The 15,232-nt window shown below is 42.0% G+C and overlaps 1 protein-coding gene across 2 annotated transcripts in view; it reads left to right on the top strand.

Annotated features, from left to right (window-relative positions):
- The first annotated feature begins 6,501 nt into the window (after positions 1–6,501).
- Positions 6,502–15,232, top strand: part of MEIOB (meiosis specific with OB-fold) — a 29,169-nt gene continuing 20,438 nt past the window's right edge. For both annotated transcript variants that reach the window (XM_075994866.1, XM_012743500.2), the window contains exons 1-4: positions 6,502–6,570; positions 8,604–8,661; positions 12,276–12,407; positions 15,112–15,184. In XM_075994866.1, the coding sequence (XP_075850981.1) occupies positions 6,502–6,570; positions 8,604–8,661; positions 12,276–12,407; positions 15,112–15,184 (332 nt within the window). The remainder of the gene's footprint in view (positions 6,571–8,603; positions 8,662–12,275; positions 12,408–15,111; positions 15,185–15,232) is intronic.

The raw sequence follows: 15,232 nt of genomic DNA, 5'->3' as shown, positions 1-15,232 counted from the left end.
AGCCTGTAGTCCCAGCTACTTGGGAGGCTGAGGCAGGAGGATCACTGGAGCCCAGGAGTTCAGGGCTGCAGGGAGCTGTGATTGTGACACTGCACTCCAGCCTGGGCAAACGAGTGAGACCCTGTCTCTGAAAAATAAAAAAAAAGATTAGTCCCTTGATGCCTTGATGGAGTAGGAGTGGGGCGTGAGACTAATTATGCCGGTAACTGATCTATTTGTATTTCAGCTCCTGGGAGGGATATTGCAGTCACAGGGATCAATGCTCAACATTAGAAAAGTTATTTTTGTAATTATAATGTTGTTACTATAAATAAATAAGAGGTGGTCTTGTAACTCACTAAAATAATTGTCAATTTTTTCCTGCCGATTGGTATGTGTAAGGTTTATTACTACATATTTTCCCTGTCACTGCTTTGTGACATGCTCCTGGATGACTTGACAGCTGGCATGCTCTAGGGAGGTGACAATGTGGCCAACCACCGTTTCTTCGGCCAGACACGCAAGCTATTTCAGCTCTGACCTTTGTTCGCTCACCCCTGACTTCTCCACCCAGTGGCAAGAGCTAGGCATTTCTTGCCCTCATTTCTGTTCATGTGCATCCAAAATATATCGACAAGTCAATTCTACTGTTAAGAACAAACCAATTTCACAGACTCGCTACAAAAAATGGAAGACACAAATTTTTTACATAACAAGGGAGTCCTAATTTCATCAGTGTAAAGCAATTCCACTCTTTCGGGCTTGTGTTTGAAGCACCCTGTCTTATGAGAAGCCCGTTGTGTCCCGGTGAGGCTGAGTCTGCTTCATTAATCTTATGTAGCTTTCAGCAAAAATTAATTTACCAAAACATGAAAAATTAAAACAAAATATTTAAACATTATTGTTCCACTGAAGCTCAAATGAAGAATGCATGAAAACAATTTTTATATCTTTTTTTCCTCCTTTAAAATTGACTTAAGGGGGGGAAAGGGCATTTATTGAAACCTTAAAATTTGTACCCCCATAATATGCCGAAATAAAAAAATAATAATAAAATTGACTTAAAATGCCAGTTTATTCATTTGGAAAAATGAAGATACATTCTTTTTTAAATTTTTTATTTTATAATATTTTTATTAACTTTTTCTTTTTTCTTTTTTTCTTTTCATCTATTCTCGTAGCTTCAAAAGCAATGGATAGATACATTCTTTTTAAAAGACAGGCTGAAAAGGAATGTGGATAATTAAAAAACCCTTTTTCCATTAAATTTGCAATGGTGGGAATGCAGGTACTTTATTTTGCTTTCTATTATTATTTGGGAAATAAAGAATAACAAATGAGAAAAAATTAAAACTATGTTTGGTAATAACCTAAAACCTGCCTCTAATGTTGCATTTTTCCTTTGTAATATACGGGCGTGTAATATGCGCCACAGCGGAGAAGCTAAGGAAAGTGAGCAGTGCTTGCACGCGTGGACGGCGGCCGCACCTCGCACTCCATTCACAGAACCAGCGTGGCGGGTCACACACTAAAGCGACCGCCCGCGGTGGTGACGCGCAGAGCCGGCGAGTCTCCGTCGCGTCCCCGAGTTCGACCCTCGCCCCCCTGACCGCACGGGCAGGGGCCACGTGCCGACACCCCGCGCCCGCGGCCGCCTTCCCCTCGGGCTCCCCGCGAAGGAAGAGAGGCCGGACCCGCGCACCCCACTCTCCCGCGAGTCCGTCCCCTCACGATCCGGACTCGAGAGGGGACCCCGGCCCCAGGGCGGCCACGGAGGCCGGGCCGGCGCGCGGAGGGGCGGAGTCAGCACGCGGTGGAGGCGGGGCCGGAGCGCGGAGAGGCAGGGTCAGCACACGGTGGAGGCGGGGCCGGAGCGTGAAGGGGCGGGGTCAGCACGCGGTGGAGGCGGGACCAGTGCGCGGAGGGGCAGGGTCAGCACGCGGTGGAGGCGGGGCCGGAGCGTGGAGGGGCGGGGTCAGCACGCGGTGGAGGCGGGGCCGGCGCTCGGAGGGGCAGGGTCAGCACGCGGTGGAGGCGGGGCCGGTGCTCGGAGGGGCAGGGTCAGCACGCGGTGGAGGCGGGGCCGGAGCGTGGAGGGGCGGGGTCAGCACGCGGTGGAGGCGGGGCCAGTGCGCGGAGGGGCAGGGTCAGCACGCGGTGGAAGCGAGGCGAGGCGGGGCGGGGCGGGGCGGCGCGCGGCGGGGGCGGGGCCTCGTGGTAACGGTCGCGCGGCGGTGCGCGGACACCCGGCTGCTGGCGGAGCACTCTGTGGAGAAGCCGCGGGGCAGCGGCTGTGCCTGTGGAGCTCGAGGAGCAGTCAGGCTAGCGAGGCTCCGGTGAGCCGCCGCGCGCTGGCCGGGGTGCCGGGATGCCCGCGCTGTGGCGTCCCCGGGGCTGTGGCGTCCCCGGGGCTGTGGCGTCCCCGGGGCTGTGGCGTCCCCGGGGCTGTGGCGTCCCCGGGGCTGTGGCGTCCCAGAGCTGTGGCGTCCCGGGGCTGTGGCGTCCCGGGGCTGTGGCGTCCACGGGGCTGTGGCCTCCCAGAGCTGTGGCGTCCCGGGGCTGTGGCGTCCCGGGGCTGTGGGACGTGCGCGGGAGCCCCGCAGCTGTCGGCGCAAACAGAGACCGCGGACGGGAGATCGTTTCCCGCCAATTCCCCTCAGTCGGCACTTGGGCTCCGGGGTGCGGCGCCCGGTGCGGGCGATCCCGCAGCCCTGGGGGTCCCCGGGGGCTGCCCGCCGCCTCCTGCGCGACGCCGCGCCCGAGACGCGGAGCAAACTAACGCGCGGCCGCCCTGGAGGATGGACTGACGGTGTAGACCCGGCGCCGGTCGGGAGGTGCAGATGTGCGAGGCGCACGATTTGAAAGCAAGCCAGGCAGTTCTCTATCCTTTTTGTAAAAGCAGCGTTAGAAAATGGGCCGCTGTCCTGAGAGGTTGCTTCCAAGCACTCTTCAGAAGAGTGGAGACCCGGCGTCAGCCAGACTCTCACGGCGCGGAACCCGCCAGGGTCCCGTCGAGCGGTTTTATCAGAGTTTGTCTGAATCTGTGGTTGAGATGGGAGGTGGAGAGAGTTCCCTGGGACGGGCTTCCCGGCACTGGAGTGTCTAATAAAATAGGAAATTATGGGAACCTCGTCGCTGAGCTCTCTGGAAGCTCATTTGTCGTGAATAGCAAGATGTAAAGCATACTTCTAACCATAACTTAAATGCTTGATGTAAATGTAAAATTAGCTGACTAAACTTTTTTTTTTATCCAAAAAACTGCAGCAATATCATTCTCACATTACAGATGAGATCATTTTTAAGGCTTGTTCATTAATTTAGTCAATAAGTATTCGGCAGCTACTGCGTGAGGCAGTGTGGGAGGCAGCGAGAGGCGTGTGGCTCTGTCCTTACGAGCTGACCTCCTAATGAGGGAGAAAGACACAGAAATGCCACCTTAGGAGTTAGGAGTGGAGGCAGGGAGTGGCGAGGAGGTCAGGGAGATGGGCAGAAGTGATCAGATTTAAGTGCTCATGAGCAGGGAGAATTGGCAGGACTAGGCAAAGATGGTCCGGGGCCTGGTAGGCGAAGGAGAGGGGTGTCATTGATGACAGAGTGGACAGGAACAGAATTTTCTGATGGGAAGGTCTGAGGTGGCTCCAGGGCACCAGCGCAGCGGTCAGCACGCAGGCCTCAAGCCTTGGTGGATAATTATTACCTTGAAAAGAACAGGCTGGCCACACACAGGCTCACACACATGCCTCTCTTCCTGGCTCTGGGCAGTACCCTGAAGTCAGCAAAGGTGGCCTTGAATGCCCTCTCCACCCCTCTGCCCACAATTCCTCCAACCCAGGCCCAGGCCTCACACTGACTAAACTCTGGCCTGCTCAGAATTTGAGGCTGTGGCCTTAAAATCAGAAGGTTGGTGGGGTTTGCCTTAAGGGTCTGCTGACACCCTCAGCAGACCTGTGGGCCAGATACCTTCTCAGAACAAGCAGCCAGCAGCGTCCTTACCTTATGTGGGCCCAGAGAGTCCCCTTCTTTTGTGCCAGAGCCCCAGCAGGAGTAAGGGCTAAATAATCCAGCCTTCTCTTCTGGAGGAAAGCTCCAGCAAGGAGGAGCTCAAGGAGCTCGGGCCCAGCCATGCCCTGATGAATCCTAAATGAGGGACCAGAAAGGTCCTGGGAGAAACTGGCCATGTTAGGCTGGGCTCTGGGCTAGACAGGAGGTTGACCTTCAAAAGCAGGAGGATGGCTCAGAGCTCAGGGAGGGGAATTCGGGAGGCTGGGGAGGGAGAACTGTCAGAGTGGGTTAAGGTGTACCTACAGTCTGTGGTGTCGGGCCAGCCTTACAGCAGGCACCTGTGGCATTGCCACTACTCTTAGCTTAACCTGGAGCACTGGAGTAGAGTCACTACCACCAACTCTTTCCTTCCACCCTTGCCAAGGATCTGGATCAGTGGCCTCAAGGCTGTACATATCTGGCCCCACATCTGGCCCTCTGTTTTCACAGCTCCTCTCTGAGGCTCTGGGTGAGTAAGAGGAGGAGTTCTGGGGACCAGCCCCCACATCTACTCTGTCCAGATTCAGGGCCTGACACATATTAGACCCTCAATCCACATGTGTTGAATGAATAAACTGGTATAAACCAGGTTATTGCAGTACTCTAGGTGAGGAATGGCTGAGCATTGGGCTGGGAAGATGAAATTGGAGATGGGGAAAAGGAGACATTTAAAATATATTTTTAAACTAGAAGGGGCAGTAGTTGCTGATGAATCAAGTAGTCTCTGAATTCCTATATTGAATTCTATTTCATGTTAATTTTGTATTTGTCAAAATGGTGGGTGAGAGAAGTCATGCTTTTGTGGATGGACACTGAAGTCCATGTCCATATACCTGGAGCAAGAGTAGACACTGACGGAACTTCAGAGAGATAATATGATGTCATGTATGTCACCGACCAGACCACCAAGAGGTGCTGAGAGGTAAAAAAAAGTTCGAGAAGTCATCACAGGTTCTGAGGTTAGGAAAATTTGGGGAATTCATTTAGAATGTAGGTGGGTTTATTTTATTTTTGTTTTTTGAGACAGAGTCTAACTTTTGTCTGGGCTAGAGTGCAGTGGCATCATCATAGCTCATTGCAGCCTCCAAACTCATAGGGAGGAGGGATTCTCCTACCTCAGCCTCTGGAGTAGCTGGGACTACAAGTGCATGCTACAATGCCCGGCCGGCTGGCTGGCTGGCTGGCTGGCTTGCTTATTTATGTATGTATGTATGTATGTATGTATGTAGAGGCGAGGTCTTGCTATTGCCCAGGCTGGGGTTGCATTTTTTCACAAAATTTAGCCATGGAATAATTCATCCTCTCCAACCTCAAATGGCTGGCAGCTGATGGACTGTCAAGTATTTGTGGAACCAAATGAGTGAACGAATGAATCTATTAGTTTGGCAAGTATTTCAGAGAGTGAACTTGCTCTATAAGCCAGACCAGACCTGGCCAGGCCAAAGAATGAATGAGGAACTCAACACTGCTTATTTCCCAAGTGTTTCTTCTGGCACCAAAGGACCTTGGATGCAAAAACTGCTTCATGGGATAATACCGAAAGGCAGTGCTGTCACCTACTGTGAGCCTGGGAACATCTAGGCATCTTGTATACATTATTTCTAATTCTCACTGCAAGGTAGATATCCACATTTTAAGAATGAGGAAATTAAAGTTTTGTAATGTCAAAATATGCAGCTGCAAACTAGTGGTGCTGGAATTCAAAATTGTATTTGACTAACTCCGTAGGCTCCCTGAAACTAAGGTGTCATGGGACACATCTTTGAACTGAAGTCTGTGGGTGAAGGCATTCACAGAGTTAAAGAGGCCCTGTATTATAAAGTGAAATCAAATCAAACTGTCAGTTTTGTGTAGCTTACAATTTTTCTACAGTGAAACCTTTTATAGTGATGGTATTGAGGGACAAGCCACCATTTCATTCATTTGATATTTGTTGTGTGTTTTCTAGTACAAGGTAGCATTGAAATACACAAAAATATGCAAGATGCCATCTCTGTCCTCATGGAGCTTACCATTTAGAGGTGTATTTAAAATCACTACCTTTCTCCCTATACAATGTAACCAAATGCACAATTTGAGGTGTTTTCAATGGATTTTTGTTGTATTTTTTAGGTAGGCTTGATGTTAATAAATATTTAAATCCTTAAATGTCCCATTGAATCATCTCTTATCTGAAACTCTAAATTTACATAGTGCTCAAAAATTTTTAAATTTTACATGGCTTAGAAAGTGAAAGTTAAAAATTGAAACCTACCTATATAGTTATATCATTCAAAATTATAAAAGGACACTTTGAACATATTTTTTATAGGTTGAATCTGTGTTAATTTACATGTCACCATTATAATAAAATTTCCAAAGAAGGAGTAAAATATCCAGTGTTTTCCTAAATAATTTTTAAAATCTTAGAATTTTTCATGGTTTATTTCAGCTATTCAATTTATATATCTAAATTATATTTTCTAAAATACAGATTAAAAAATGGCAAACTCCTTTGCATCAAGGACCTTTACTGCACTTTCAGATCTACATCCAAATATGGCTAATCTGGTAGGTTTCAGTTGTATGGTGGTTTGATTGTTCTTTAATGAAGCTATGTGGTAACATTATATTATGTCAACATTATTCATTCAACACATGTTTGTGTAATTGACAAATATATAGATACTCATTGCATTTCTATAATTGTTAGATATTAAGTGCCCCTAAAATTCTTTGCATTTGTGCCAACTAAATTAAAATATTTTTTTGGTCTGCAGAGTAGGAGATATGATTGCAGATGTGACTAGTGATTATTCAAAATGATCAGAAAGACTGGGCTAGACCCAGTCTCTACAAAAAAATGCTTTTAAAAAATAAGCCAGATGTGGTGCATTCACCTGCAGTCCCAGCTATTCAGGAGGCTGAAGCAGAAGGATGAGTTTAGCCCAGGCATACAAGATTGCAGTGGGCTATGATTATGCCACTGCATGCCAGCCTGGGTGACAGAGTAAGACTTTGTCTCTGGAAAAAAAAATCAAAATATTTTTGTATTATTTTAATTAAATATTAATAAAGTGAAAATTTTAATAAATGTTCAAGCTTAGCATTATAAAATTAAACCATTTTTGTTCAGCAGTAATAGTTCTCTTACCAAACTATCCAAGTTATCATCTTAAATACTTGCCATTATGCTGCTTCTATGACATAAGTTACACAACAGGTGTGTTTCTAAAATGATTATGTGAAAATTGATTTTGGGGGTGGAGTTATAGGAGAAGTCAATGATTTTGAGTATACTGAGACTGTTATTTATTTAAAAGAAATCTAGGTAGAATAATCTTATAAGGTGAAGAACTTATTGTAAAGAAACTACCCATATCCCTTACTTTCCCTGCCCCTGAGCAGTCTTCTACTTACATTGGGTTTTGCAAATCAGATTTCTTAAAACAGGATAAATTTAAATTTACATGTAACTTTAATAATTTGCAATTCAAGGTTTATTAATGTTAAATATAATTTTTATAGTTATAGTTTTTCTTAAAAGGTAAACTATTTGCTAATTGCTTCTTCAGATAGAAAGTTTTATTCAACATTTTCATTTCTCAAAATTCAGTAAGATCTGCATGTATAAGAAATTGAAGAAATAATGACAACATTTCTAAATGCAATAAGACTAGCTAATAGCTCAACTAGAGTGTAGTAGTCTTAAAACTGTACTTTGTACTTAAAACTGTACAGTAGTCTTGACTGTACTTTAAATGTCATAGATTATTACAAGGTTAAAATCAGTTGGTGGAATTAGTAATATAAGTTTAGGTTTTTCCTTTCAGAAAAAGGTGTTTATTTTTAAATACATGTGCTTTCTTAAAACACATTTTTTAATAATTATATTTCTTATTTATTTTTTCTTTTTTAGGATTTTGCCCAAGTAGCATTATCTAGCTTAAAACACATTTTTAATGTTTAATTTTTCTTTGATAGTCACTAAAGAAAACATTAAATTTTTTCTTTTTTAAAATTTTTTTCTTTTAAAACATGCCTCACAGAAAAGTATACATTAAAACTTTTAAGAAGATATTACTATCTGTAAGATTTAAGATCTAGGACTTTAGGATTTAGGTTTATTAGCAGCAATATATAACTTCTATTATAGTCTAATTTGTAGACTGTCCAGCATGTTTGGATTAATAAGCTAAGCAATTTTATGTGGATTGTTGGAAAATCCTACATAAAGGAGAGCTTTGAAGACTGTGGCAAATTAAATTGCATTATACATGTGCTTTGGATGAACTCAGTAAGGACTGATAGCAGAAGGCAGTTACTGTGCTGCATCTAGTGATTGAAAATAAAGTAAAAACATACTAAGTATTAAACGATTATATTTGTAATAGCAGTTAACCATCTGATTACTTTGTACTGTTCCTTGTGGAATTGAAAATTTATGAAGTTCTTTTAGATGTTTGCCTGGAATAAATATATTTAAATGGTTCCTAGTCAGAAATGTTTGTTAAAGCCAGTAAAACGTAACAAGTCCATGAAATTAAATTTACCATGTACATCTGTGTTTAATATTGGTCTTCTATAACCTTTTTGTTTTTCAGAAAATAATTGGTATAGTTATTGGGAAAACAGATGTCAAAGGCTTTCCAGACAGAAAAAGCTGAGTTCTATTTAACTCTTTGCTTCATTTTTTCATCAACTGTGTCTTATGACTGCAACAAAGTATATATAAGTGATTAATTTTTCTATGCATGTTTAACTTCTTAAGAACAATGGCCATTCTTGCTACTTTATGGTCAAGTACCCAATTCAAGGTCATATGTGTAGTAGGACATTAAAATATTTTTAAATGATTTTATTTGATGTTTCTCAAACATAATTTTAAAGGTTTGGGGTATACAATGCCAAAATAGCTAGTTAAATTGGTCAACTCATTAACTTCACTCAACATGTGTTTATTTAGGACCTCCACTGAGTAAGACCCTGTGGAGTACCAAGGAAAAATAGAGAGAAATTGTAGTCTCATGTCATCTTCAAATACCTTAGTGTTTAAGACCAGGGGTCCTCAAACTTTTTAAACAGGGGCCAGTTCACTGTCCCTCAGACCGTTGGAGGGCCGGACTGTAGTTTAAAAAAAACTATGAACAAATTCCTATGCACACTGCACACATCTTATTTTGAAGTAAAAAACCAAACGGGCAAAAACACCTGCATGTGGCCCGTGGGCTGTAGTTTGAGGATGCCTGTCCAAGACTATAGCCTTGGAGCTAGACTACCTGGGCTCACCAGTCACTGAGTGATCTAAGATGTCTCCTGTATACATCTATGAAATGGGGATAAATAAAGCTGATGTGAGAATTAGATGAGTTCACACCATGTAAGGGTTAGCATCACGTGTGGCCCATACTAAGAACACCATGTTAACCATTGCTTTCAGCTTAACAGGTGGCAGATGCACATGCAAATCTTAAGAGAAAATGGTAATGATGAGGGTTCTTGAGCAGGAAGGTATCATGACAAAGTAGTATCTGAGGGAAAGAAAAGTGTGGTGGTGGCAGTATCTATGTATTTACTCAAGCAACCAGATGGTTCAGTGAAAAAAATTCATCTTTTATGTATGGGGAAAACAGTTACATTTGGCTTTAGTGGTTCTTAGAGAGTTGCTTGAACTGTGAAAGAGTTTTAGGACTATGGAATCATAGTCCAAGACTAAAACTGGATTTTTAAACTTTCAGTTAATTTAGGGGGTACAAGTGTTTTTTGTCACATGGATGAATTGTATAATGCTAAAGTCAGGGCTTTTAGTGTACCTGTCACCAGAAATGTGTACATTATACCCAATAGACAAAATTTTTTATTCCTTGCTCCCCTCCTTCCCTCCCTCTTCTTAGATTCCAATGTCCATTACACCACTTTATGACCATATATACCCATCATGTAGCTCCTACTTATAAATGAGAACATGTGGTATTTTTTTTTCCATTCTTGAGATACTTCACTAAGGTAATGGTCTCTAGTTCCATCCAGGTTGCTGCAGAAGACATTATTAATTCCTTTTTATGCCTGAGTAGTACTCCATGGTGTATATATCCCACATTTTCTTTATCCACTCATCAGTTTATGGGCACTTAGGTTGATTCCATATCTTTGCTATTGTGAATAAACATTTGGGTATAGGTGTCATTTTGATATAATGGCTTCTTTTCCTTTGAGTAGATACCCAGTAGTAGGATTGGTGGATGAAATGGTAGGTGTACTTTAGTTCTTTGAGGAATCTCCATACTGGTTTCCATAGATGTTCTACTAATTTACATTCCCAGCAACAGTGTATAAGCATTCCTTTTTCATTGCATCTGCTTCAACGTCTGTTGTTTTTTGACTTATTAATAATGGCCATTCTGACAGGGGTAAGGTGGTATCTTATTGTGGCTTTAATTTGCATTTCCCTGATGATTAGTGATGTTGAGCATTTTTCATGTGTTTGTTGGCCATTTATATATCTTCTTTTGAAAAAAATCTGTTCATGTCTAAAGATGGATTTTTAAAGTCAACTGACTTTTTAACTTTTGTAGTTGATATGAAAGATAAAATATAGAATTAGCAGTTTACCACTACTAGCTTTAAAACCTTTTTATTAAAGGTTATAGTATAAGTGTTTCTGTGTAGCTTAAGTGAATTAGAGCTCTATTCAGCCAGCCAGTAATTTTGGTAGAAGACATTAATTTTGCTGGAATCACTGATTAATTGTGGCTGTGTTACTTTGACTCATGGCATAGTGATAGGTACTTTTATTTTTGTTTTAGTTCATATTAATCCTTTTTTTAACAAAGATGTCATCTGGTACCCATACTCATTTGTATTTGCCTTTATTTTATCATAACTAATTAGATCAGAATTACTATATGAATAGTTTGAGGAAGTCTATATGTCTTTCTGTTTACTAAACCCTAGAAAGTATAACTTAAAGTACATGAATTAGAAAAAAGTATTAAAATTTTTGCTAAACTTATGACAATGAAATACAGTTTTTCACCTATCAGATTGAGAGCATAGGAGAAACACTTCCATATTGTTTGACTTATTTTTATGATGACATCTTTAGCATTTATTTTTTGGAGAAGGTATGCTTACTGACTTTTAAAAGCATTGCAGGCTGGGTGTGGTGGCTCACACCTGTAATCCTAGCACTCTGGAGGCCAAGGCAGGCAGATCGCTCAAGGTCAGGAGTTTGAAACCAGCATGAGCAAAAGCGAGAACTCGTCTCTACTATAAATAGAAAGAAATTAACTTGCCAACTAATATATATAGAAAAAATTAGCTGGGCATGGTGGCACATGCCTGTAGTCCCAGCTACTTGGGAGGCTGAGGCAGCAGTATTGCTTGAGCCCAGGAGATTGAGGTTGCTGTGAGCTGGGCTGATGACATGGCACTCACTCTAGCCTGGGCAACAAAGCGAGACTTTGTTACAAAAAAAATGAAAAAAAATAAAAGCATTGCACATGTAACATTTTCATTAAAAATTCCAGCAGGATCAAAGGTCATAGAGTTGAAAAGTGAAATTCCCCTTTCAACCCCCCATTCTAGCCATCCTAGTCCTCTCCACAAAGATAGATACTAATAATAATTCAGTATATATTTATAGTTTGCATATTTATATTAGGTTGTATTTTTTAATTAGCAAAAATAGTAATGGGATTTCTATTTTTGGAAAAAATGTACTTGCTGACCCCTAGTGGTACTCATTTAGTTGCACACAATTTGTTTTGAAATAATTATTTAGATTTGAATTATGACTTAGGTTAAAACAATATCAGCTGGATGCGGTGGCTCACACCTGTAATCCTAGAGCTCTGGGAGGCTGAGGCAGGAGGATTGCTTGAGTTCAGGAGTTTGAGACCAGCCTGAGCAAGAGCGAGACCCCGTCTCTAAAAGAAAAAAAATATATCAATAAGAGAAATCTAAGCTGATATCTGGAAAATCTAATGGAGAATCTAAGCTGATATCTGGCCGGGTTGAGTCTGCATATCTTCCCCTCTAAATACACAGATAACTGAGGAAAGGGAGCAAAGGGGCCAGTAATAAAGCGAACTATTGGCAGCTTTTTATTACTTTGGTTTGAAATTCACAAAAGCACAAGTATTTATAGAATATACATCCAAAATATAACATTTTATACCATATGTTTTGAGTACTTTTATCATACTAATCATCAATCAGTCATTTTAAAAGCTGAAATGAAACTTTGAAAAATAAAAGCATTGGTTTTCCCTTAGATATTGGATCAGAGAGGTACACTTTCAGCTTCACCATTCGGGACTCACCAACCTGTTTTGTAAATGCAACATCTTGGGGCAATGAAGATTACATCAAGTCCCTTTCTGACAGCTTTAGGGTCGGTGAATGTGGTAAGTTTGCACTGATTCTTAAACTGTTTCTGTTCCAATATTATCTCTGCAGCATGTTTTGCAACTATACTAAGGGAGTCAAAATGAAATAAGACATAGTTGATAATTCTCAAGAACCTTATCAGAAAAAAAGTCAAGTTTAAGAACATAACACAAGGCATTCACTTCAAGGCATGTTAGTTGAAGCCTACAAACATGACGGTTATATTTTTACTAGGGAACTTTGCCATCTTTGGTTTATTACATGTTTCAATTTGTATCAACCCCTATTTTGTTATAATCAGCTTCCTTCCTTCCTTCCTTCCTTCCTTCCTTCCTTCCTTCCTTCCTTCCTTCCTTCCTTCCTTCCTTCCTCCCTTCCTCCCTTCCTCCCTTCCTCCCTTCCTCCCTTCCTCCCTTCCTCCCTTCCTTCCCCTTTCCTTCCCTTCCCCTTCCTTCCCTTTCCCCCCTCCCCTCCTCTCCCCTCCCCAGGTTAGAATGCAGTGGCATAATCATAGCTTACTGTAGTTTCAAACTCCTAGGCTTGTATGCATTACCATGCTGGGCTAATTTTTAAAAAATTTTTCTGTAGAGATGGGGTCTTGCTATATTGCCCAGGCTGATCTTGAACTCCTGGCCCCAAGTGATCTTCCTGCTTCGGCCTCCCAAAGTGCTAGGGTTATAGACATAAGCCACCATGCCAAGCTGTTATGTTTCTATACACATATCATAGGGCCACTGAATAGATTTTCTTTTTTTTTTTTTTGAGACAGAGTCTCTCTTTGTTGCCCAGGCTAGAATGAGTGCCGTGGCGTCAGCCTAGCTCACAGCAACCTCAAACTCCTGGGCTCAAGCGATCCTCCTGCCTCAGCCTCCCGAGTAGCTGGGACTACAGGCATGCACCACCATGCCCGGCTAATTTTTTCTATATATATTAGTTGACCGATTAATTTCTTTCTATTTTTTTTAGAGTAGAGACGGGGTCTCGCTCTTGCTCAGGCTGGTTTTGAACTCCTGACCTCGAGCAATCCGCCTGCCTCGGCCTCCCAGAGTGCTAGGATTACAGGCGTGAGCCACCTCGCCCGGCTACTGAATAGATTTTGATAAGAATTGATATTTGTATTTTTAATGGAATTTTAAGGAACTTTATCTTTAGTTGAAATACCAAATCTTTTGCATCTTCTACTCACCCCAGTATCCTTCTGACAGTAAAGCATAGTATAGTATTCTGTACCTGTGTCCATAAAAAAAAAAAAAAGCATAGTATAGTAGAAAGAACAAGGACTTCAAAAACTTAGATCTGGATTCAAATCCCAGCTACAACGTGTGTATCTTGTGACTTTGAAAAAACTTTTTAGTTCTTGAAAATACTAAGTGAGGTAGTGTGCCTAGTATAATATAAAATGTAGAGCTTAGTCCAGGCGTCCTCAAACTACGGCCCACGTGCCACATGCTGCGAGCCAAGGACATTTATGCAGTCCGCTGGGTGTTTTTGCCACCTGCTGCCTGTCCTGCTTAGCAGCTGACTCGTCCTGGGCCCACAGTGCACACTCTCTAACGGTCTGAGGGACAGTGAACTGGCCCCCTGTTTCAAAAGTTTGAGGACCCCTGCCTCTCAGTAAGCAATAGCTCTAGCCTCATACAAGAAACAAGAAAGCATGTGTATTAGCTCTCCTTCATGGTAGTAAAGAGACAGTAGAGAGCAATGTGAGTAATGAAACCACTTGTTTTTAATACTGTAGTATCAAGCAGCCCATCACCCACACCAGTTATTTAGTACCTTATCATATATTGTCTTGTAGTATTAACTTTTAGGGTTATGTTTACATATAGCATCTGTCTAGCTGAATAATAAGATCATCGAACATGCGGGCTGTGAAGGCAGAGAACTTTGCAAATTTCGTAGGGCCCAGTACAATCATAAACATTCCTTGAATGGATGCAGGAATGTCAGTTAAATAGAAAGATAAAGATATAATTCAGTATCAAAATGTTATATGTTGACGGTTGTGAGGACGAATGACAGAAGGTATTGAAAAGCCTAAAGTTGGTGATGATTATAAATATAATGGGATGTTTGGATGTTAGTGTGTTAGGGTGAAAAGATTACAGATTTTTGAAGTAGGACAATTCTAATTCTGCCTCTACTACTTTCTAGATATACAACCTCAAGAAATTTGCTTAACCTCTGTGAGCATCAGTTTTCTTATTTGTAAAACACAGATAATTGTAGATGGTTGTGTGAGGAATGAGCAAAGCAAAGCACTGGAAGGTCTCATAGGCCATGAAGAAACTGAAACCCTAAAATGTTGGGCTGACAAAGCTGACGAGTGGCAGCGCCCATGTTAGTGTCCCAGAATTTGCCTTGCTCTTTCCACCCCCTCCCCATGGTTTCCATGGCAAGTGTGAAGTGGGAAGAGGTCTTATTGAAGGCCATGCTGTCACGAGATCAAATGCTGAATGTCAGTAGACCAATAAAGTGATATCCGTGTGGTCATGTGTTGGGATTTAAACACAGAGCATCAGAAATGTCATCTGAGGTCGTACGATGGTCATAAGCCAGGGATTCCACTTCTCACAGCAACATGAGAGGAAACTATGAGGGATACAGGGTTTCAGCTCAGACCTTAGAAACCACATTGTGACAGTCATTGTTGTATACACTTGTTTCTTATTTACTCTGTTACTATATTGTAATACCATCATACTTTACCCTCTGTTTTAGTGATAATTGAAAATCCCCTGATCCAAAGAAAGGATATAGAAAGAGAAGAAAAATTCAGCCCTGCAACTCCTAGGTAAATATCTGTCTAATGCAGAGATCAACAATCTTTGTGCAAGAATGA

The sequence above is a fragment of the Microcebus murinus genome, chromosome 19 (genome assembly GCF_040939455.1).
Source record: "Microcebus murinus isolate Inina chromosome 19, M.murinus_Inina_mat1.0, whole genome shotgun sequence".
Classification (NCBI taxonomy): domain Eukaryota; kingdom Metazoa; phylum Chordata; class Mammalia; order Primates; family Cheirogaleidae; genus Microcebus; species Microcebus murinus.
This window is presented reverse-complemented; position numbering and strand designations above follow the sequence as displayed.